This window comes from Paramisgurnus dabryanus, chromosome 18 (assembly GCF_030506205.2).
Source record: "Paramisgurnus dabryanus chromosome 18, PD_genome_1.1, whole genome shotgun sequence".
NCBI lineage: Eukaryota > Metazoa > Chordata > Actinopteri > Cypriniformes > Cobitidae > Paramisgurnus > Paramisgurnus dabryanus.
The window spans coordinates 11187187-11211747 of NC_133354.1; the positions used below are offsets into that span (position 1 = coordinate 11187187).

A 24561-nucleotide genomic window follows, 5' to 3' on the forward strand; every position below is an offset into this window, starting at 1 on the left:
GTGATGATTAAAAGCAAAAGTTATCCTTATTTCATATAAGTTGTTAAAGGGATGGTTCATCCAAAAATGAAAATAATGTCATTACTGACTCACCCTCATGTCATTCCAAACTCGTAAGACCTCCGTTCATCTTCGGAACACAGTTTAAGATGTTTTATATTTAGTCTGAGAGCTTGTTGCCCTTCATTGAAAATCTATGTACGGTATACTGTCCATGTCTAGAAAGGTAATAAAAACATCATCAATGTAGTCCATGTGACATCAGTGGGAAGCATCGAAAATACATTTTGGTCCAAAAATAAAAAAAATTACGGCTTTATTCAGCATTGTCTTCTCTTTCTCGTCTGTTGCGAAGCGCATGCGCAAGACTAAAGTCACATGACTGCAGTGACGCGGCTGACATGTTATCTGGTGCACCCCAGCTGTTTTTTTGTGCGTCGGGGCTTCGTTTACAGTCTGAGGGAGACGTACGCTGTAAGTTTGGAAAAAAAAAACTTTGCAAACATGTCTGAGGATAACACGTCATCCGCTTCATTGCAGTCATAGTCTCGCGTGTGCGCTTCACAACAAAGGCGGAAGAGAAAACAATGCTGAATAAAGTCGTAATTTTTGTTATTTTTGGACCAAAATGTATTTTCAATGCTTCAACAAATTCTAACTGACCCACTGATGTCACATGGACTACTTTGATTATGTTTTTATTACCTTTCTGGACATGGACAGTATACCGTACGTAGATTTTCAATGAAGGTTCAACAAGCTCTCGGACTAAATCTGAAACATCTTCCGGAGATGAACGTAAGTCTTACGAGTTTGGAACGACATGAGGGTGAGTCAATGACATTTTCATTTTTGGGTGAACTATCCCTTTAAGTGAAATGCATGCTGTATTACATCACCAAATCTTATAATGATAGAATTTAATTTTAGGATTGCATTAATTCATGTTTTATACTTGAGAAACATAATCTAAAAACTAACCATATTTCTACCAAATCAAGTCTTGTATAAGCTAACACTGATTGGGTGAAACGATTCTCAAATCTGTATGTGAGCAGGGCAGTGTGTTTTGACAGGCACAGATTTATCAGAACACAGGTGTAATCAGTGTTCATCGAAATGTTTAATGAACCAATTCATCAATTAATGAATTAACCAAATATGTTACATATGGACCAGTTGTAAGACAGAAAGAAATAATAACATTTAAATCTGAACAAATTGAGCCTCTGTATATTAAAAAAGGAAGGAACTAAAGCCAACAGTGATGAAGATGATAAAGTACTAGTTAACTTCTGAAAGTAACCATCAAATGCATTCAGGATCAAATGCATCAAGCGCATTTAGCAACAGTGCAACCAGCATACTCACTTATTTGGAAGCGGTTCGACAACTTTACTAATCAGCAGTAGAAAAACCCTTGGACAAACATTTGAGCTATGTCGTTTATGGCACAATCATAATATCGAAACCATAGCAAACCATTGTGAGCCGTCAGCAATACTTATCCTTTGACAGTAGAAACTAATTTTGGAGAGAAGGTGGTCATTTGCAGTTGACACTCGATTTATGGAAAGTCCTGTGTCCAAATATTGGGTGAATATGTTTTGTTCTGGTCATGACCAGCCAGGGTCTCCTCCCTCAGTAATGTAGAGCACTAAGGTGATACTCCTGATAGGGAGAGTGAGGTTTAGGTAGACTGTTGGAAAGTCCCATCAGTGTCCATAGTTCATAGTCATATCCCAAACCTCATCTCAGTCCAGAATTCCCAACCCTACCAAACCGTATTCTCCCCCATCTCTTGACCAGGATGGGACATGGGACCGCTGTAACTTGTGTTGTTGGCTAGGGGGAACGGTGGGCTGGGACCTCCTGGAAAGCCGGCTTCCCCCTGTGAATTGGGATGGAGTGGGCCGGTCATGCCGGGCTCAGGGCTGGGGGTGTCTGCGTGAGAAATCATGTCCGTGAACCTTTGGTCATCTGATGGGTGATGAGCAGAAACCGGGCCGCCCTCAAGGGCTCCGGAACCTGCGCTTAAGAGGTAAGGGGACTCGGCTGGAGACTGTGCCTGGGAGGACGGGGGTCCGTGTGGGAAAAAATCGTAGTTGACCACTGGACCATAGTAATCACCTTGGTATTCTGTTGAGATGAGAAAATTGAGTTTAGTCATAAGTGCCTTCTCAAATTCTGAATTGCACTCTTAAAGGAGACATTTCACAAGACTTTTTTAAGATGTAAAATAAATCTTTGGTGTCTCCAGAGTACATATGTGAAGTTTTAGCACAAAATACCATATAGATAATTTATTATAGCATGTTAAAATTGTCACTTTGTATATGCGAGCAAAAATGTGCAGTTTTTGGGTGTGTCCTTTTAAATGCAAATGAGCTGATGAATTGCATACACTGATATACGTATTTTACGAGTTGGCTAATTCGTATGAATTCATGAAATGAATCATGCAAAAATGTACGATTATCATAAAAAACAACAATGCAACAAAAACCCAACTGCTAACCCCGCACCTAACCCAAACGTAACAGGGATCAAGGCAAATCGTACAAAAACTTACGAATGTGGTCCAACCTATTCTCCAATCCATACGATTGCTTCGGTCATTTGTCCATTTCACCAAATACGACCAATAGATGCATTTACTAAATTAGCGCGTCTAACGGCAGCAGATGAAACTATATTAGGGTATAAAATTATATTTTGGGGTATAATTATGCTATGATCACATGTACTGGGATAAAATTTTCAATTTAAACTGCCAGGATTAATTGTATTTTATTACACACTATTCAAGCATTGATGGCAAATAACGTACCCATTTATTTATTATAAACGCAGCATACAAAACAACTTTTAAAAATGTACTTAAGATATTCCAAGTGTACCAAGGCCAAACAATCAATTTATTTGAAGAAAAGATGCAAAAGTGATGACAATCCGCTGTAAATATCAGATCCGGTGTACACTGATTCAAAAACTGCCGCGATGCTACTTCGTCTGTGATTGTGAAAAGGCATTGGCTCTCGTGTGTCTCATGACCGATTGCATTACGTTAGCTAAGAATGTGAAGCGATTATTGGCTCTTGTGACCGACTACGTCATGCTGGATTATGTTTGAATGAGATCTGACTGTGCGTTTTGATCATATAGTTCTTCATATAAAGTAATCTTATGGCTTCAGTTCCCAAGGTTTGCAACGCGAATGGTTTGTAATACTTTTATACCGTTTGATGCAATAAATACCTGTACTTTTTCTTGCATGTTGTGTTTTATATGGATGAGAAGTGGTTGGGTTTAGGGTTAGGGTGAAGGTAAGGTTAGATACTCTTTAAAACCATAAATGTTTATGAAACTGTTTCTACATTTACAAATTCATAAAATTAAATGTGTCTAATCTGATGTATAAGGCAAAAACCTTAAAACGTAACAACAGGTTGTAAAAGCTACTGCCGCTAGAGGACACTAATCCCACTAATCCATTAATACGTCACTTTACATCGTAATAAGGAGCTTGCACAACAGACCCACGAGGACGTTATTTTTGGAGGACAGTCTCCTGTGGTCGTATGAATTAATAATGAATTAGCCAACTTGTAAAATATGTACGAATTCTCGTGAGATAGCGTTGGATCACCATGATGGTGCTTTGTTGAAATTGAAACTCAATTATGCTGTCGATTATTTTCTCTCTCTTTCTCTCTCTCCACTAAATGGCAGTGTCGTAGTTGGATAGTTCAGATTAAGTGGCGGTATTATTTTAATAAGATCCCTTTTGACATCACAAGGGGAGACAAATTTCAATGACCTATTTTTTTACACGCTTTACCAAAACTAAGTTACTGGGTTGATGTTTTTCCCATTTTCTAGGTTGATAGAAGCACTAGGGACCCATTTATAGCACATATATGTCCCCTTTAAAAATGCTGGGCTATTTTTAACCCAGCGTTGGGTAAAAGGGCTGAATCCAACATGTTGGGTTGTAATTTAACCTCTCCTAGGTTGTTTTAACCCATTGTTGCGTCAAATATAACCCAACGGATAGGGTTTGTCCCCTTTTGACTCGACGCTGGTTAAAAATAACCCAGCATTTAGAGTTTGTTAAAGCTTTTTTAAACAGTGATTGGTTTGTAAAGCAAATTAATTCATACAATTTAATTAAAATAAATTGTGTTTTGAATTTACTTAAGAAAGTCCCACAATCAAATGTAACACAATGATATTGAAAAAGGGGTAAATTATTAGCCCATTCATTTCATTTACTAGCAGCTAAACACAAAACAATGAATAAAAGCAGAGAACGGCTCTACATAAAGACAGAGAAATTGTTGGAGAGCCTTTGCACACAGGCTACTCAATTTTTACTGTCATGTCTATCTTCTCTGGCACACCTATGCGAGTTGGCCTATAAAATTAGTGCTACAGAAAGTCATTAACAGTCCCACCCAATTCCATTATTTTTTTCCTGCAGTTGTGATACTTTAATGTGGCGATCAATCATTAAAAGACATTTTACTATAGAGAAACGCCAACCGCCTGCTGAGTGATTGATAGAAAGATAGATAGTCAAATCATCAATGCCTGGGATTGGCCTGTCCATCTTTTTACAAACATCAGCAAAGCTTTGTGCCCATGAAATCTTTTTTTTTTTTGTAAGGCACTGGAGATGTTGAATGTAGGCTTTCTCTTAAAGGTACAGTGTAGTGCATTTCTATAATGGTTGCTGTCCTTGTTCTGAATGCATTATATTCATTTGCTACAGAAATAATACAACAGCTTGTTATTCTGCCTAACACCTCTATGGGAAGCTTTAAGTAAAGATACTGAACTGAAATGTAACACACACACACACGCAAGGACTAGTACCGAAGGCACAATTCGCTAGTGTACTCAGTAGGATTTTGTGATACAGTGTGATATTTTGTTTTGGTTTTTAAGAAACAACAACACAAGCAACAGTGCACCGAAATGACAGCTTTTGTTATTTTTCTCTAAACCTCCAAGGTATGATGGTTGATAAACTGCCTTGATACCGAAAAGGAGTGTGTATGAGTGTAGACAGTCTTTGTGTGTTCAAGGTAAAAGAAAATCCCTGAGGTTCGAGTGTAGGTGTGTGGGGACCGAAGATATTATTGTGTGTAAATATGGGTTTTGTAAGAAAGTACATTCTTTGTGTTTGTGAGGAAGAGATAGAGAATGAGAAAGAACATCTGTTTCCATACCTCCATAGTAACTGTATCCTCCAGGGCCCAGGATGTCAGGGTCCTCTAGTCTTCCTCCTAGTGGCCTCATCCTGCGGGGTCCCCTGAAGAAAGCGTGCCGTCGAGCTCCGAGAGCACTGAGCTGCTTCATTCTGCGTTCTTTGGACCGCCGGTTTTGAAACCACACCTATGGGGCCAATTAGAAACTATTATTTCAGATATGCTTTAATTCACATTGTTCAGATGATGACAATGACCTGATTTATGCAAATCATGTTTACTTTTATCAATGGCATATTCAGATAAATGTTTGTTTATTTAATGAATGACATACTAAGATTATAAGAATATCAACATAATCTCAACAAAAACTAATTTAATAATATTTAAAAGCAGACAAGCAACTTAATAAGGTAAATTGGCATGGCATATGTTAATAGCCAGTTTCTAATCTTTGTAATGTAGTGACACAAATAATCATGACCGAATTAACAAAGTGCCAACAGACAAATATTTACACCATAGTTATTTCCCATTAAAATTATGCACTGTTCAAAAGAAATCTGAAGATTTAAGTTATACTGTAAGCTTTAGGACAAATATGTACTTAAAAAATTACTTAATAAACAGAACCAACGCATGACAATTGATCATATGTGTTAAGACTTTAATGTTCTTCAAAACTACTCGGGTATAACACAATGCATTCCTGCGATTTATATACCTGTAGATAATAATAAACTGTGATTTCAACATTGCACGCACATCATTTTTTGACATGTTGCAAAGACGACAAGTGTCATCTGATCACGAACTTATTACAAATATAACTTCCATAGTAGTGGTGTGCTGCAGTATCAGACTCGTCTTATTCAAACGTTGTTTGTTTAGATAAGAAAAGCCACTGTGCCAGCAAAACGTAAATATAACCTGTAAGTTATAGAAATGAATTACATACGTGTGCTTGCACAGGAACAAAGAGCAAGAAATTATTTGGAATTGTCGTAACAGAAGGTGACATTGTTATGCATGATGGTACAATGTAACACATCCATTCTTGAATCTGCATTGCCAATGCATAATATATGCTAACAACAGTTAGTCTGCTCTGGAGGCAAAATCCTACCGTGTTTGAAAGAGAGTGCGAGAGGAACTACACTGAGAGTGTTAGAGAGACAAAACATGTTCTCTACCTAAAACCACTTAAGCATTCCTCTCCATGCACGGCAAAGGCAACACCTGCTTATTGAGAACAATCGGCTAACTGTTTGGTACATTTTTATGGAAATGTTTTGCCTCCTCCTGAGTGAGCGTTGCTTAGGGATTACACACATGCTGCTGAACCGGCATGGCTCCGGAGGGCTCCCCGCACAGAGCACAATCCGCATTTAACACATAACAAATGAATGGGGATGTATGGCAAAGGCCGTCTCCATTTTGGCTCGGAAACAAAGCAGTGAGCCTGGGTGGGTTTGAGAGAGGGTTGTGATTTCTTGGTGATGATTGGGACACATGAAAATGACAAGGATGGTGTGTGTTAGAGATTACACTGAGAATCAAGTTTTAAAATGATTTATGTTGATAAACAGGTTTGATAAAAGGCCACGTGTAGCTATTTCTATGTGAGAGTAGAATGATGCCTGGTGTGCAGATGTCAGTTATCTTTATTGCTAATAAATCCATGGATGCTGTGTTGTTGCTAATTCTGATCATTTCTTTAGTTAATCAAGTCAAGTCAACCAATTGATTTTTTTAAAGATTTATGTGGCACTGAAAGAGTTAACACACTGAAGAAGTCTGTTTTGTGTCCCTTTTGGGTAAAATAAAATACTTTTTAATTGTAAATGAGATTATGTTATATCAAAACTGGTAGATAACTCTCAATATATTTTTTCTGATTATATCTTATATATTTTTTTATAGATTTTACACCATGCTTATACTACCCCCATCCCTCCTGAGTTAAATGTCTGTTTTTTTATTTATTTTGGGAGTCTGTAATTGCTGTCAGAACACTATGGGGCAGTTTCCTGGAAAGGGCTTATCATAGTCCCAGATTAAAATGCATGTTTGAGCTGGTTAAATTTAAAAACATCTTGCACTGACATATCTTAACATACAGCAGTGCAATTGATTTGTCTCAAAATGCACATCACTAATGTTTTATTGTAAGGTATGTTTGTAAAAACGACTTAAATGTCCTAAAATGACTATGGCCTAGTCCTGGATGTATCAAACCCTGTCTGGGAAACTGCCCCAGTGTCTTTCACTAAGCATTTTGCAATCCCCATATAGTTGACGTTTTAATCTTTTGCTTGATTATCAAATCTTAAATTGCATGCAACAAATTTATTTTCTCAGACTTTATTATTCAGCCAGTTTCTCATTTAGCTGACAAGCCATGCATTTAAATATATATATGGAGATTTCTATATAAATAATAAAATGTCCTGAGTGAATGCACAAACACGTATGTCCAAATCAGCACATTTATTTCAAATGATTAAATAAATAAATGAATGCACGCGTATTGTTACCTGTATTACTCTCATATTGAGGCCTGTCTCCTGCGCAAGCTGCTCTCGGATGTGTCGCGTGGGCTTCGGCGTGGCCACGAACGCGGCTTTCAGCGTTTCCAGCTGTTTCGCCTTGATGGTAGTGCGCGGTCCTCTTCTTTTCGTGCAGGCATTTTGCTCCTCGTTTTCGTTGTTGTTAGTGTCTTTATCTGAAGATGTTGAATTGTCCGTCTCTTTCGTGTCGTCCTGTATCGCGTCCGGCAGGTCAGGTGATAAACTTCGGTCCGTACATGACGACACTGAGATATGATGAAGAATCAAATAGAGACTTATCAGACCAAATGCAAAATGAAATAAAATGTAATTACAATATTAACATTTATCTGCATTTTTATTTATTCTGTAAACCAGAAAAATAACCCCGGACCTAATTCTTGTTTTGTCCACAACTGCGTATTGACGCACACAAAAATCGAGGGGGCATTCATTGACATAAACTGGTTCCAATACGAAACAAAAGAGAAAACAAGCAGAGATCTGAACGTGAATCATCCCCTCACTTCTGCAAAATATCGGAGGAATTAGGTTTGGTTGTCTCTTGGGACAGGCTGCTGTGCTTGATAACAGCTTGTCATTGTCTGAGAAACGGGGATAGACGACTACAGACGTTTATCTGACTAGAACGCATGGGCTGAGGAAAATGAGTTATAGACATTTTTCCATATAGCATCAAAACTAAAACAGTGCTTAGCTGTAAGAAAACTTACATAAATGGCGATTTGCAACGTAAATAAATTGTACCAGGCCTGTTCAGTTTGATTTTACATTACAATTCGCATTCAAAATGTATTACAAAAAATACATATGTTTTTAGTGGCATGATCCACCCAAAAACAAGCCAACATTATATTTGCAATAGGCTATATTTAAATCGGAGACAGACTAAAAATGTATCTTATATTAATAAACAAAATGGAATTGTGTAGTATATATTTTTGAAATAAATATGAAATTAATATTAGCTTTCCACCAATTTGAAGCAAATGATCATTTGTTTGATCAATGAATCTGATCGTTGACCCACGAGTGCAGGCGACAATGATGTCATCGGTGTGTTGGGGAAACAAACTCGTGGGTATCGTATTCATAGAGACACGAATAAATAAATGGTAAGGCAACACACGTCAAATTAAGTTTTAACAGCAGATAATTTACATTTTACGCAGGATATGTTTACACAAATTAACATATAAAATACACAGTGCACGTTAGGCCACCTTATACAAAGTAGATGTCAATATATGTAAAATATATATATATTATTTTTAGTCATCAAAAATGCACAAAATTAGCACATTTTCAAGCTATCTTTTATATTTGCATATATTGCATTCATATATTGTATTCTTTCTATTTTCCCCCCGGTAAAACATAAACACATTCCCCAAGAACACACAATTTATCCAAGCACGGCTCCAGTCGTTCTCTCACCTGAGTTTAAATTGACTTCTTTGATAGCGCTCGCGCTCATGTAGTCCTCTTTGCACACAAATTTGTTTTCATCGATGACGTATAGCTCCTCGCCCGTGGACAGCTGTTTGTTGCACACCATGCACGTGAAGCAGTTCAGGTGAAACACTTTGTTGCGCGCTTTTCGCACGAGGTCGCTGGGCGAAATGCCCTGCGAGCAGCCCGCACATTTCGTACCAAAACGCCTGCAAGGGACATACATTGAATTAAAAAATAAATTTAAATATAATGCATGGTCACCCTTTATTGTAGGAATAAACGTTAAAAGCAGAAAAAGCAATGAAACGATTGTTAAAGTCATACAAAGGACACAATATTAGACCTACGTTTACATACGTCGCTTTGAATAATAAATGCATCCGCTAAATAAATAAACTTAACTACAAATCAGCAATATTCAGCAAAAAAAAAAAAAAAAAACATGGCATCATTCTGAAGGTATTTGGCAATATGCTCAAGATGAAGTCGACACGCTGTAAATTAAGTCACATTATAGGATTAGGCTAAATACCAAAGTAAAGGCGTTCAAAGCCTCATTCTAAGACAGCTGACACCCGAATACACAAATAATAATATTATATAGGCTATACTTAATATGACAGTAAGCTGTTGTTCAATAAAATTCAAACACAACGTATCCGAAAGCACGTGTGTGTTTATTTACATTTTTGAGAATACCTAACCTGATTTTCGTGTATTTGTTTATTTATGCAGCCTGCAAATGAGAACTAATTCGCATTTAGCATTGCTTTGTTGGTCCGTTGTATCCTAATTTGTTAAAATAAACAGGAGGTAGCTGAATTCATATTTCAATGACAAAAAAACGAGAAAAACAAGGTACACAGGCTGGTCGTGACTTTTAGCCCGAGATGGGAGTAAAGCACGTCAGCCGCACTATCTTCTGTTTCTCCCCTCGGGTTTATTTTAACACTAATGTACTAAATCTTCCCCCATTTGTTATGGTATCGAGTCGCTCTCGCGCTTTTCAAATGCATCTCTCCCAGTGAAAGGCCATAACACTACTTACACAACAAATGGACGCATTACGGGTGATTACTGTTTCGCCCCACTAATGGCTTCACATTCAAGCACTGAGCTGGATGGGCCCCATAGAACGTGATGGTCAAGGCCGTTTGGGATAACAATGGCACGTATGAAAGCTTAAACACTGTGTGACATTAAATAGCTCAGTAAAATGTAAACTAAAAGAAAACCTGACAGAACTCATTTACTTATAATAACGACTGATACAAGTAAATAAGCAGCCTGTTTGGTCACTGGGTGATAATACAACATCCGTACAGGTATATGCAACATAAATGTTTTATTACGTTTTATTATTAAATATTTGTATTTATTCTTTATTGTTTTAGGTGCATACATTTTTTTATTTAATTTAAATGTTTTATTAGACTTTTTAAAAAGTTTTTTAAATAGGCGATTTATTTAGTGTTGTACAAATAATTACTGTATAATAATATTTCAGAGATATGTCTTTGAATTAATTATATTTTCCGAACATTTTTTAATTATTAACGTTAACAAAATTGTTATCTTGTATTAATTGTTGTAATAATTATGAATTTACAACGCTGTGTGACCTTAACGCAAGATTAAAATAAAAAAATGGTATTTGTATAATAAATTAATTATTTCTAAGCAGGCCTACTAACTGTTAAAAAATATAGACACCAGATTGTGTTCTAGTTCAAACGCTAAATAACAATGCCCTTAAATGGGAAAGATAATTATGTGTTAAATATAAGGATGTGTTATAGAGTTTAATAAACATTTAAATGTTAATCTTTCAAATTCAGGAGCAATCACCTTTTCCCACGATCATGTGTACTAAAGATCTCAAATGCTTCAAGAGCAATTCACACGCCGAAAGTGTGTGAATACAGTAAAGCGATGAATGGTCATCAATCAAAAGCTATTAATGAATGACGCGATGTTAGGCAGGATCAAAGGTTTTACAGTACATTACACATTTAAGGCAGGTTAATCCACAAATTCAGATTTATCCACATAGAAGGAAAACAAGGGTAGGTAAATCCTACATGACATTCTTCAACTGAGGATTAGTCCAGAAGTTTGACGAGATGAGGCAGCCCAAGCGCCACAAAAAAATCTTACCTGAAAAAGTCAATTTTGCAATAGAGCTTTCCGTCCCTCGAGAAGCATTTTTCTGTTAGGTTGCAGTTACACTCGCAGCACTGGACACACTTTGCGTGCCATGCACGGTCGAGAACATTTAAGAGGAACCGATCCAGAATGGGCCTTTCGCACCCCGCGCAGTGCACCATCATTCCGCCCTGGAGGGGACCGAGAGCCGACCTTCCCAAACGGGCACCGCGCCTCGGATTGGGGCCACACGAATCTGTGCGGAGCAACGTCTTGGCTTCTTGGAGAGGGGGGCAACAGCAGAACAAATGTTGCGTCTTGAGGATGAGTTTCCACCACGCCTAGAGGTAAACACTCCGGACGTGATTGTTATGCATTATACCTGTCGGCATCCAGATATCCAGTTTGCCAGTCAGAAAAAAACGTAATCGTATGAAAAGGACTTTCCAGCACTGTTTGAACGCAATCCACTTTTCCTTTAATTTTTCTCTGCCTGTTTATTTTGTGATCTCGGTCCACCTGCTTGTGTGCGCTCACCTCACGCTGACACTTTTTGCATCACTGTGTTTCAGTTCGCGGGAGCCTCGAGCATCCGTATTCAGATTTCGTGACGTTTTTTTTTCTTGTACTTGCGCCGCTGTAGCCAATCACCGACAAGTTGCTATGGTAACGGCTTTAAATATTGGTGCTCTCAGACTTCCTTCAAGGTTCCACGGTGGGATTGCTAACGTCTATAAATGTTGATGGTAGTAAAGCCAACTATTTACTATTTTACCGACGTATTATTTTGTATGCTAAATTTGCAGCTTGATTTCAACAACGAAATACAAAAATAAAAATAAAATTCAATTTATTAAGCCTCACCAGACCTGGGTCATATGTAAAAGCGACATCAGGAAAATGCTGTTTAAATTCTTTAAGGCTTTTGAGACTGGTTTGTTTTATAAAAGATGTCAACGACCTATCGGTGCATTTTCTTTTCTGTATTATTGCTGCCAAAATATATATTGTGCAATATACCAGTAAGTAATTAATTGTAGATGTTAGAACTAAATGGAAAAAGAGAAAAAGAACAACAATAATTTGCATGATATCTATAGAAAAGTCTAACGTGCACTGAAGAGAATCCAAATAGCCATCAGTGCTTCTTAATTCTGTAGGAGTGATTTGTGTATGCGCAGTGGGGGGATTCCGCTCTTTTCTCATGCATAAACCTATTTACAGGGAAATGCACTGGATTAAGATACTGGCTTGCATCAATAGCTAGTGGTGGATCGTCCAGCGGTTTGACAAAGTAGCCACAAATCGAAGGGATTTTAAATATTTACCCAGGTAATCATTTTGTTAGCAGTGGAAATGCAAACATCATGTACACTCTGATTTATACCAAAGCCTGAATTCTCCAATCTTTTATGGATTTTTATATTTTACGGATTTAGTGACAAAAATACACAATGCTTTAACTTGACTATGTTAAATTTTCATTAAAGAAAATTATTTTATACAGGTCAAACTATAGGCATTTTGGTGCGTAACCAATTTTGTATTTTTTAAAACATTATTTTTGAAATAATTAACAAAAAGTAGACCAATGATCTTTTTATATTCGATATATTTATGTGGTAATATTAAACCATGAATCATTTTCTCATGTTTTCACGGTTTGTGGTTGTCCGATCCCTGGAATAAATCCGGATCAGGCCACCCGTGGTCTGCCTACCTGCTTCTCTCTCTCTCTCCATGTAAACAATAGCACATTGTTTACAGTTGTGTTAGTGTATCGGATTAGAAAGAGAACACAAACATAGGAACCAATGTACTACACACTGATTAAATATACTTTTTTCGTTGGATTATTAGCAAAAGAAAACAAAAAGAATAAAAATAATATAATTAATAACAGTAAAGCAATCTATCTGTCTATATCTTATCAATCCGATAGAAATGTCTATGCCTCTTTGTCAGATAAATGTAATAATCCTTTTACAACATGCAGGGTTTAAGTAGTGAATAGCGTTTGGTAATATTTGGAGTCAGAGGCTCCAGTGGGCTTCATGCTGTAGAAAAGGAGAGCCGAGGGCGAGTTTCGGGACCCCCGCTGTTCTTGGCAGGCAACAACGGGAGCGAGCTTGGCTTCGCTTACATTTCTAATCCCTTCGCGATCCACGCTATTTATTTTCTCACTAAGTATTGTTTTCTTGACTTCCCATTTAAGAAATCCTCAGTTTTCCCCCTGACGTTACCCTCAGCGAATAAGCAAATATGAGTAAAATGCACGCCTGGGCTACTTCCAGTCATTTGCATATTTTTAAATAGCTAAATGCTAAAATTAAAGGTGCCATCTGTTTACAATCGCCCCGACAGAAGAGCCATTAACAGGCTGGCCTAACCTTGTCGAGTCTTTTTGGTTAAATAGCGATTCAGCCCACAGCTTGCGCGTGTACACATATGCGCCACAAAACTCCGTATACACCGTGCATGTTTAAGTATGGAGAAGCAACAAATCATTAAAAGCTGATTTCATGTGACACCTGCATGGACCCTCCCCACTCTCGTTTTGCCCAATGCGTTATCATTTCAGGCATGGGAAAGCTAACATTTGGGATTGGAAACTCTTAAGCACGGTTTGTTTGACAGTCTATTATTTTATTTCGGGAATCAATAGGCTACAGTATGAAGTACTAGATAAAGAAGCTGCGGTCTGCTTTACAAACAAAAGGGGATCGAACCGAGAGTCACCTGTATACACATAGGGAACTGTCCAAGGTGCTGAAGACAGCGGTAGGGACTGTGAATGTCCCAATATACTCCTTGCTTTTATTATAGCGTTTGGTGCATAAGAGACATAATAAAAATATAATTTAATTGATATATTTTGTAATTAAGCTACATACATTATTATTATTACTATTATTATTAAGAAAGCAGCATATCATATCCTAAAATGTGATGAGTATTTATTGTATAATTCTCTGTTTGGACTTTGAACGTACCTCTGCCTATTTTTTCCTAAGTTCAATACATTTGTAAAATTCAAGTGATTGCTGTAATGCATACTTTATTTAGTTTGACATGCAATAAAAAAGTACATCGGAAAGGCATTATTTTACCTCAACACATGCACTGTGAGACGTTTACAATGAGTAACTGTGCGTTTTGGTTACATCAAATCTACGAAAGTATGGTCATGGGCAAGCATATGAAAAACCCTGGAGGCGATTATTATGAGAATAAATGTAAATAGATATTCCGTTCAATGGATTTTACAGTTGGCAGATTGGCTAATTATGAAACCTTTGATAACTTGAGATGAAATGAAAATTGAACAGATAAAAGCATAAAGCATATGTGGGATCCATTTAAAAGCAAATGTCCCTACAATGGGGCTAAAAGACTGCGCTTGTCTTTCAAAGATATCATGCAAGTGTGATCTCTAGTTTTGCCTTGCATAAATAACGCATGAATACATGCATAAAAGATAAAACAGTTCAGTTCTCTTTGTGCAGTTTACCAACAAACTACTGTCTGAAAGTGTTTTGAAGGCCTCATTTAAATGAGCTTTATTTAATGGACACATATTCACATATACACACAAACCATTAGCATAAATAAAAACGGAGAATAAAAACAACACAACACACAAAGAAACAAGAAGGGAGAGATTAAGAATATAACATACACAAACCTACACACGTTTGCATCCTTAAAGCGCATAAATACTATAAATATTTTCTGGTTTATCTTCCTATACATTAAGTATGAAATTAGCTATATAAAAGAATGAATATGAAGGTTTAAAAAGTTAAAACATAAAATCCAAGCAAAGCAATCTAAGATATACAGAGGGTAATATGTAATGCAAATGGACATGTGCGTACACACTTTGAAATGAGGTCCACTCAAAACATGTTTCCCCTGAGACATTATGATGAGTGGCACACCTCCACTTCCCCTGCATAGCCCTCCATTCTCACTGCCAGAATCAGCCTGGAGGGTCCAAGCCATCTCAGCATGTTTTTACCCCATACAACAATCCACCAAGTCTGCCACACACACAGACACAGTCTCGGCCAACAGTGCCATTAGTCTTGAAAGGTAGAAGTGAAGGGAGAAGAGGTGAACAGGCATCTCAAGCATTCTGATTTCTTCCCCTCCTTCCTCCCTCCACCTTCCATCTCCATCCACCAAAGGGGTACATGACTCCCCAGGGCTGAGGCGGCAGGCTGGGGTAGGCCTGGAGGGGGCCACGAGCCGGGATGCGGTTGTGGGGGTCGGTCAGTGTGATGGATGGTTGATTGGTAGCTGTCCCAGGGGCCTCCCTCTCTCTCACCTCTGGCGCTGGGAATTAAAAGGCAGTTTGTCTCCAGCGAGTACTCAGCTGCTGAAAGCAGCCCGGCAATTTCACAGAGATCAGAGAGGGCATTACCGCTGCCCGTCAGGGGAGCCGTCACACAGTCGGACACCACGGGGTGGGGTGGCGATGGAGGGGGCTGCAGTGCTTACATGCATGCATCTGCGTGTTAATTCTTGCATGTGCAAAAACATGGAGGGTGTTTGAATATAGAAAAAGTGAAGTGCGCGTCTGTTGACCAAGACTTCTCTGAAGAGTTGATCTGTTTGTGTGGAGTAGATGCAGACACGCAAACACACACACACACATTCAACATTCTCACAGGGCTTTTATCGACAGCCCTGTCCATCTCACTTATCTGTTCTAATCAAAGCTCTCTCCATTTACACCCAAACTACCCTCAAAACACCAATGTGAGACCCCTGTCCCGATGAGTATAAATACACACACATTCACACTTATAACACTATTGCACCTGCCAAAACACTGAGATACTTATTAGCAGCCAAACAGTTAGTTTGCTTCACACTAGCTGTACTAAAATCTCACTGAACTTTCAGATATTGCTTAGACTAGGACTGTCAGATTTCCAAAAAATAAAGCGTTTCTGTAAAGCTTACTTGGTGAAGCGTTTTTTTCAGCAATGCAAATGTCATGGGTTTGATTCTAGAGATCACACATACAGTGATTTAAAAAAAATTGTATAGCTTGAATGCACTGTAAGTGCTTTGGATTTAATGTATTTGAGAGACACTTGTATGTAATGAAAATAGGTTTGAGACATTTTGCTTAACATTTTTGTGTTCCAATAAAAAACCCATCCATGATAGGAATGTACAGTACACTGAAAAAAAAATATAATGTACAATTATAATGTTCATTCAAAATGTAAAATTCTGTCATCACGTACACAAAAAAAAAAATTTCATTCAATTTACTAAATGTTTTAAGGTAAGTGGTTGCATTCAATTTATTTAAGCTACATTTAAACAAAAAGATTAGTAAAGTAAAATAAAAAAATAAAAACTTTTGTTTAAATGTAGCTTAAATAAATTGATTGCAACCACTTACCTTAAAAAATGAGTAAATTGAATGAATTATTTTTTCTGTGTACGTGATGACAGAATTGTACATTTTGAATGAACTATCCCTATTATATTTACATTGACATTGAGGTGTTGTGTTGATGCCAAATGGCAAATTGCCACAGATCTAACTAGGTTTATTTTTTTTTTATCAAATTGGTCGATACTGATTGCAGATTATTTAAAGATTGGTAGTCTTTTGATGCACACAGATTATATCCATGTATTATTGAACTGAAAAAAAAATGATTCATTCAATTTACTCAATTTATTTAAGTAAGTGGTTGCAATCAATTTATTTAAGCTACATTTAAACAAAAGTTTTTTATTTTACTTTAATAATCTTTTTGTTTAAATGTAGCTTAAATAAATTGATTGCAACCACTTACCTTAAAAAATTGAGTAAATTTAATGAATCATTTTTTTCAGTGACACAACTGTAAAATGTCCAAGGTAGTTACAGTCTGTATCCATTTAGAAAAGTATTTAAACTGCATGCCTGCAGGATGTGTTTGCATATTTGTGTATAGGGTACAGACCCTGTCACTAAAGCATGATGATGAGAGAGATTACCTGTAGCCTTTGGTCCGTCTTAATGAGGTAATGAGTGGGGGGGGGGGGGGGGGTCTGTGCTTCTGCCCTCGTATACACCATTAACCAGAAAAGCTTGGGAGGGGGTCAGAAACCATGACCAGGACCCCCTCACCTCCCATAACACACTAATGGACTGGCTAAAGGTGCATTTAGTTAAATGGCTTTGACTGCTTAGCATGATGGAGAGAAACACTGTGTTGGCAAGAGGAGATGTGTGAGGTGATGAGAAAATGGACAATAACTCCGGCTATAAGATCTTTATCTGTAATAACCACAAACTAAAAATTTTTAAAAACTAAAATTGCAAGAGTGCTTTTTACTAATGATAACTCCATCAAAACGTTACACATGAAGAAATACAAATAGACATGTTAAACATCAACACTGCAGTCAGATCAGTAGCCCAATAAAATATCTGCTCATATTTTGGCTAGCACAACTTAAAAAAGCAACAGACTGCATGGCTCAAGTTGTCTTGACTTAATTTAAAGGGCAAGTTCGCATAAAATAAAATTCTCAAAATCATTTACTCACACCCATGCATTTTCAAACTTCTAAAACGTTCTTCATTCTGCTTGACTACAAAGGAAATATTTTGAAGAATGTTTGTGATCAAACATATCAGGGGCGCCATTGACTTCCATAGTCGGGAAAAACAATTCCATGGAAGTGAATGGTGCCCCAGATCTGTTTGGAATATCTTCATTTGTGTTCAGCAGAACAAAGAAATGTATACAGGTTTGGAACAACTCAGTGACATTTATTGTATAAAAATAAATGTCACTGAGAGTAAAATGCCATCAATCTCTACACACAAACGTTAAAAACATGGCATACAACAAGGATAACAATCTCACTCATCCTGGCATTACAATCACTAAACATAAAAAAAATGAATGTATTGGTGCATGCTGGGAAGAGGACGAATAGGACTGAAACAAATTGTTCAAATTTAAAACAATGCTAAATATTTTTATCCTCCTAAAAGTTTAAAATAGTAAATAATCTAGTTATTCCAAAAGTACTCTGGAATCACCCAAAACAAATTAAAAATCATTAAGAAAAAACAATCAATGCTCTCTTATTTGCAAGTCCCTTTGGAAAGAAGCATCTGCTAAACGCATAAATGTAAATAAATGAAGTTCACCTTTAGTTTTACTTTCCAGCATTAGTTAGTAAACTTCAAAGAGGAAAATACAGAATGAGTATAAATAGACACTGTACAAAGGCACAATGAGGGCACATTGCACACTGATGGACAGAATAAGGATTGAAATAACCAAGACACAGAAAATACATAATTATGAAATGTTTTATTTATGTGTGAAAAGGATGAGGGAGTGTCAGCGAAAGAGTGAGATAAAGAGAGAAAGAAAGGTATAATCTGAGCTGTGTATGTGTAGTTGTGCCCTGCTTTCCCCTGGCTGGTCGCCCCGGCAGCCACTTGAATTAGCAGCCGAGGATTATGGGGGAGAGGCTCATTAATGGGGCAGACAAACAGCAGCCAGTGTGAATATTTGCACCCAGAAATTGAAAAGATTAAGTCCTATTTGACAATGACTGGCAGGCACTGCGCTCCGAGAGAAGCTACTGTTAAATATTCATATGGTGCCCACAAGGCTGTCTGTGCGTAAGTGCATGTCCTTTCTTACCCACATATAGATGCACACAATAGATGCATTATATATATATATAAATATATATATGTATAGTATATAGGGGTGTTTTTCTTCGTACATTTTTGGTCTAGTTAAGAAAGTCTGTGCATTTGTGCGTGTGTTTTTGTTTGTTATTGTTAATGTGAATCCTTGAAAATTCTGACATCAGGAAAGTGAGGACAAAACTCAAGTTCAGCCATTTTCTAGCCTTTGGTATTATGTGCGATCAAATAAAAACAAGCCACCTGCTTTTTCCTTTAACATGCCCTAAGGTTAGTTAACAAGGACAGTAATGCAACAGCATTAAACGGCACCAATAGGATTTTTTCTAAGCATCTTTGGGCACATTAAGCATTTTATTTGTGTAAAAAATGGTTTCCAAGTACCTTTAGTTTATCACTTCTTTCAAAACTTTATAATTTACTTTTGACGAACTTGCTTTGAATAGTTTGAAAACAACCATGACCACTATTGCGCCAGGCTCAGTACTGTTTATGAAAATGTGAAATAGCTTTTTCAAATAAAGCACGTCTTTATCTATACAAGGATAAACTTCTCACCTGTGAGACTAGACTATTCTCTGGCTTTGGAAATATTTCATCAAAATAAATAAGGATTGTTAATTTATCAATAGCTTGTTTTAAAAGATTCGTGCAGATCTTGCATTAAGTTTTTAACATTGCAAGGGCACAAAGTAGCTAATACCATCTCGCCAGTTTAGATTATCCTGTGATATGCTATTTGTGCAAATGTTCTCTATGTTACATGTGGATACAGTGGCCGGTCAGTGTTCTCACCTATATTGGATGGTGATTAATGACATGCCCTTTAGATTTCTGGTTAATGCCAACCCCCCACTGGCACTTCCCTTTAAATGGCAAACTCATGACATAAAGAGGGAGCTGATCTGACAACTTAAATTAATCTACTGACTTTTTTAAGGCCACATCATACCAGGAAACATTCTGTGAGTTAAAGACTTGTTTGGGCATTTGGACAGCAACATTCACTCTGACTTTGAAAGTCTCAGAATGAGAATGTTATGAGAAACATCGATTTTTCTATGAAACTTTACTTAAGAACGTAAGGCTATGTTTACACAACAACAATATAGTATAAAATGCAAGTTTTAAAAAAAATTGGACACGACATAAAGACACGACAACGATGCGGAAAACTCAAAATTATTCATGTCAGTCCGGTATATGGTGATGTTATTTTGTAAAGAAACACTACACACCTGTGCACCAACCCATTCTCATGAAATGTGTATAAATAGCATGCAGTGTGAAAAGTCGTGCAATACATACACCAAATTCCAATTTTGCATGCCATTCCTTCTCATTCACTTATACAGCACAGTCGTTTTATTTATTGGTTTCTCATATGTTTTCTGTTTTTATACCATTGTCACTTGGGTTTGGGGTTAGATTTGAGATTTTCTTTAGGATGTAATTAAATATAACTTCATGTTTTGTCTATTTTTAAACCATTGTTGCTTAGATTTGGGGTTAGAATTGGGGTTTGAAGGTAATTTTATGTAACAAAAACTTGATCTACACCCAAACCCAAGACAATGGTAAAAAATTGAAAAAGAGAGAAACCAATAAATAAAACGATGCGAAAAGATGCACTGTATAAGTAAACAGCAAGGACCAGTGTTTGGGGTTTCAAGTAACTTGCATTACGTAATAATATTACTTTTCTGAAGTAACAAGTAAAGTAAAGCATTACTTTTTAAATGTACACATTAATATTTGAGTTACTTTTTTTCTAAAAAGTAATGGAAGTTACTTTTCAGTTTAATTAATTCGATTAAAAAAGTTATGTACTGAATTAAACTAAATGTAGTCACATAGAATTATGCACTCTATGCTTGCGCGCCTGTGTGGGAACAGTTTTAAGTCAGAAACATTTTTCTGACATTTTTGTGATGAAATATGCAATTTCTGAATGCTGAAGTTTTCAGTTATAAAAAACACCGGCAAGGCCTGAAAGAGATCAAGCCTCAGCCAAGAAAAGCAACGCAAAAGTAACAAAAAAGTAACGTAAGCATTACATTCCATAAAAAGTAACTAAGTAACGCAATTAGTTACTTTTTTTGGGAGTAACTTAATATTGTAATGCATTACTTTTCAAAGTAACTTTCCCCAACACTGGCAAGGACTGGCGTATCATATGCACGCAAAATTGGAATTTGGTGCATGTATTGCACGACTTTTCACACTGCGTGTTATTTATACGCATTTAATGAAAATGGGCTGTGCGCACATATGCATTCTTCTAGAGCGATATACAATCAAACAAGATGGCAAAAGCATTAAGCAGTTTTGTTTAGATGGACGATTTATTATTTATTAGAAGTGAACTGAACTAAGCAGCAAAACAAACACAGTCCTGTGGGTCGCCATTCTTGTTTTGATTATACTCATGCATGCCTACAGACCAGGGTTCAGCAATCCTGCTCCTGGGGGTCCAGTGTCTCTGTAGAGTTTAGCTACAACCCTAATCAAACACACCTGAAGCACCTACTTCAGGTGTGCTTGATTAGGCTTGGAGCTAAACTCTGCAGAGACACCGGCCCTCCAGGAGCAGGATTGGTGACCCCTGCTATAATTAACGCATGTGCATGACGTTACTCTTATTACAGTCTCATGTTTTGTAGTTTGCACGGAGACAAGGTGGCACCTGGACTTTGAAACACTTCTTCACATCTATTCAAAACTTATATTTTTCAGTCTTCTAGTATTTACAAAAGATGCTCACAGAGAATTGTACAGTGGCCTACAATCTAAGCATTGGGTCTATGCTGTGAGCACAGCGTGAGCTCCACTGACACCCCGTCGATCAGCCTCCGCTGTGAGCTGCCGAGTCGGAGATCACCTCCAGCAAACGTTCAGCGGCAATTCATTTCTTTGACGGCACCAGATTCCTCAGACCTGACAAAGCTATTTACCTAGCGTGCCCCGGTGCTAGCCCATGCTAGTGCTAATGTTTTGCCTTCTACAGAGGATCAATATCTTTAGAAGTGTACAAACAGCGCTCCCTTGGTGGAACTGATCCTGATGTGAACGTCTAACAGACCCGAGGAGATATCTGACAGCAGCTCCGCATTGAAAAACCATCAGGAGTGTAAAAATCAAATCAACGGCACATGCTAATAAGGCCTGAGACTAAATCAACATCAGCGAGCTGTCAAAAACGCTTTGCTCTGTACGCTGATCGAGGCCAAATTAGACAAAATCAACACTGTTCAAGATCACACCAGACTATATCAACGTTGTGTAAATCCACAAGTATGGAGATACTGAGTCGAACGGGCATTCCAATTGGAAAGTGAATGATGGAAAAATCTCATAGCTCATGTTTTACTTGAATAGCATTTAATGAGCAGAAGATAGGCCTGTTTTCTACACTACACGCAAATTGTAAAATGTGTAAAATGATGGCAGCTTAAGTTGGTTAAGATCAAAACTCACAAAATAAAGTGTTAGTATACTCTTAAAAAAAAAAGGTTTCTAAAAGGTATTTCATGCAGGCTGAAATACACAAAATACCACACTTCAGCCAAAACAAGTTCATGATTGATTCATTTAAATATTGCAAAGCACTTTTATGTTAGTCACCATCATACAGTAAGGATGTATTTTTTACTTGAATAAATCACATCATGTTGTAGCTGTTGAGTGTGTGACCTGAAGGTCAATGATAACACAAGGGGGAGTAAGAGATGCTGCATGTTAAAATCACCTCTATTAATCTTCAATACATCTGTGTTGAATGATGCTTTAAAGGTGAATGACAAATCTCCCGCAACACTTGCTTGTGTATGTGCACAAAGGAAAAAAGTAATCGCACATTAATCTCTAACATTTTAAATGTTTACCTAAATAGCTGAATTAATTAGAGTTAAAGAGTTAAATGAGACAAATGAAGGGTTATTTATACATATACATTTTAAGTTTATTCAATATTCAAAAATCCCAGCTGCTGTTTTAAAGCTGTGGAAATGCAAGAAGACTGGTGGGAAAAAAGCTTTTTCTTTATGATTTGTTTCTTATAGACAGCCATAGAATTAAATTGAAAGCAAATTGGAATCACCTGATCGCAAAAGGAATTTCGGAAGAAATACATTGTGGTACTTCTTAACACATTAGCCAAACATAATATATCAATATATATAAACGTTATTGGTATTAGCGCCCGCCCACCAATGTCTGGTTGCCTTACACAAGGCATAGAAGTCTCTTCAGCAGTATAACTTACTTTCTTAAAGTACTCTCTAAAACGGCAACTAAAAGAAAACGCATCTTTAATATATTCCAAAAAAAAAATGCAATTCACTATAACATAAACGTAATAACACAATGCATATTAACTCTTTCCCCACCATTGGCGAGTTATCTGGTCAATTAAGGAAACATTTACATAAAAAAGTGTTTCTGAAGAATTTTTATGTTAATCTGCAATACCGCGATTATCCACTAGATGGCTATAAAACATGAACATTTATGAAAAAACTGAAGCCAAAACGTTATTTACTAATTTTAAACTCTGTGTATGTTTTGATAATCATTCTGAATCTGATCTCTAACAAATTTGCTTCACAAAAATGCAATTATTTCAGATTTTTGCTAAAAATATTTTTATATTAAGAGTTTATAAGCAGAGAAAAAATATAAATAGGATAAAACGTTTTTTTTTTCACGTTTAGTTGTTGGTTTGTTTAAAAGCAGAGGGTCTGTACTTTCATTTGATATATTTGTATGTTTATATATTTTTAGATGAAAATTTTCCTGGAAGGCATTTTGTGAAACTTTTGTGAAAATCACAAAAAATGCTGGTGGGCAACTTTTCAAAAAATGGCTGGTGGGGAATAATATAATATAAATATTTAATAAATAGTTAATATAAAACTATATATAGTAAAACATCCCCAAAATTGCCCCTAATCATTTCTTAGACTCACCTCATTATTTATTCAAATTAGGGATGCTAAACAATTAATCGCGATTAATCGTTAGCAGAATAAAAGTTTTTGTTTACATCACATATGTGTGTAAACTGTGTATAATAAATATGTATATATATATAAATATGAACACATTCATGTATAATTTTAAGAAGAAAAAAAATTTATATATTAAGTATTTATATTTATATATAATATAAATTATACATAAATATACAAATGTATATACACATGTAAACATTTCTAAAACATATACATGCATGTTTGTACATTTATTTATACAAAGTTATTATACACAGTTCACACACATATATGATGTAAACAAAAACTTTTATTCTGCTAACGATTAATCGCGATTAATCGTTAAGCACCACTAATTCAAATACAACAGCCAATGGCAAGTCTCCAGCAGCTTTCAAAATGCTTTATGTTAATTGACGCCACATATTGAATGTTGTTACTGCATTATCATATCTATACGTTGACGTTGACATTAAAAACTTTTATAATTCCGTTGG

At 36.6% G+C, this 24561-nt stretch overlaps 1 protein-coding gene across 2 annotated transcripts in view; it reads right to left on the bottom strand.

The window, feature by feature from the left end:
- Positions 1–1104: 1104 nt before the first annotated feature.
- The window catches only part of lhx5 (LIM homeobox 5), an 88441-nt gene continuing 64984 nt past the window's right edge, over positions 1105–24561 (bottom strand). Inside the window, exons 1-5 of one of the 2 annotated variants that reach the window (XM_065244174.1) lie at positions 11396–11955; positions 9221–9444; positions 7751–8028; positions 5235–5400; positions 1105–2139 (exon numbers count right to left, since the gene is read on the bottom strand). In XM_065244174.1, the coding sequence (XP_065100246.1) occupies positions 1775–2139; positions 5235–5400; positions 7751–8028; positions 9221–9444; positions 11396–11568 (1206 nt within the window). In that variant the 5' untranslated portion in view covers positions 11569–11955 and the 3' untranslated portion in view covers positions 1105–1774. Of the gene's footprint in view, positions 2140–5234; positions 5401–7750; positions 8029–9220; positions 9445–11395; positions 11956–24561 lie in introns of those variants that run through there. The other variant, XM_065244175.1, reaches the window with a different exon arrangement.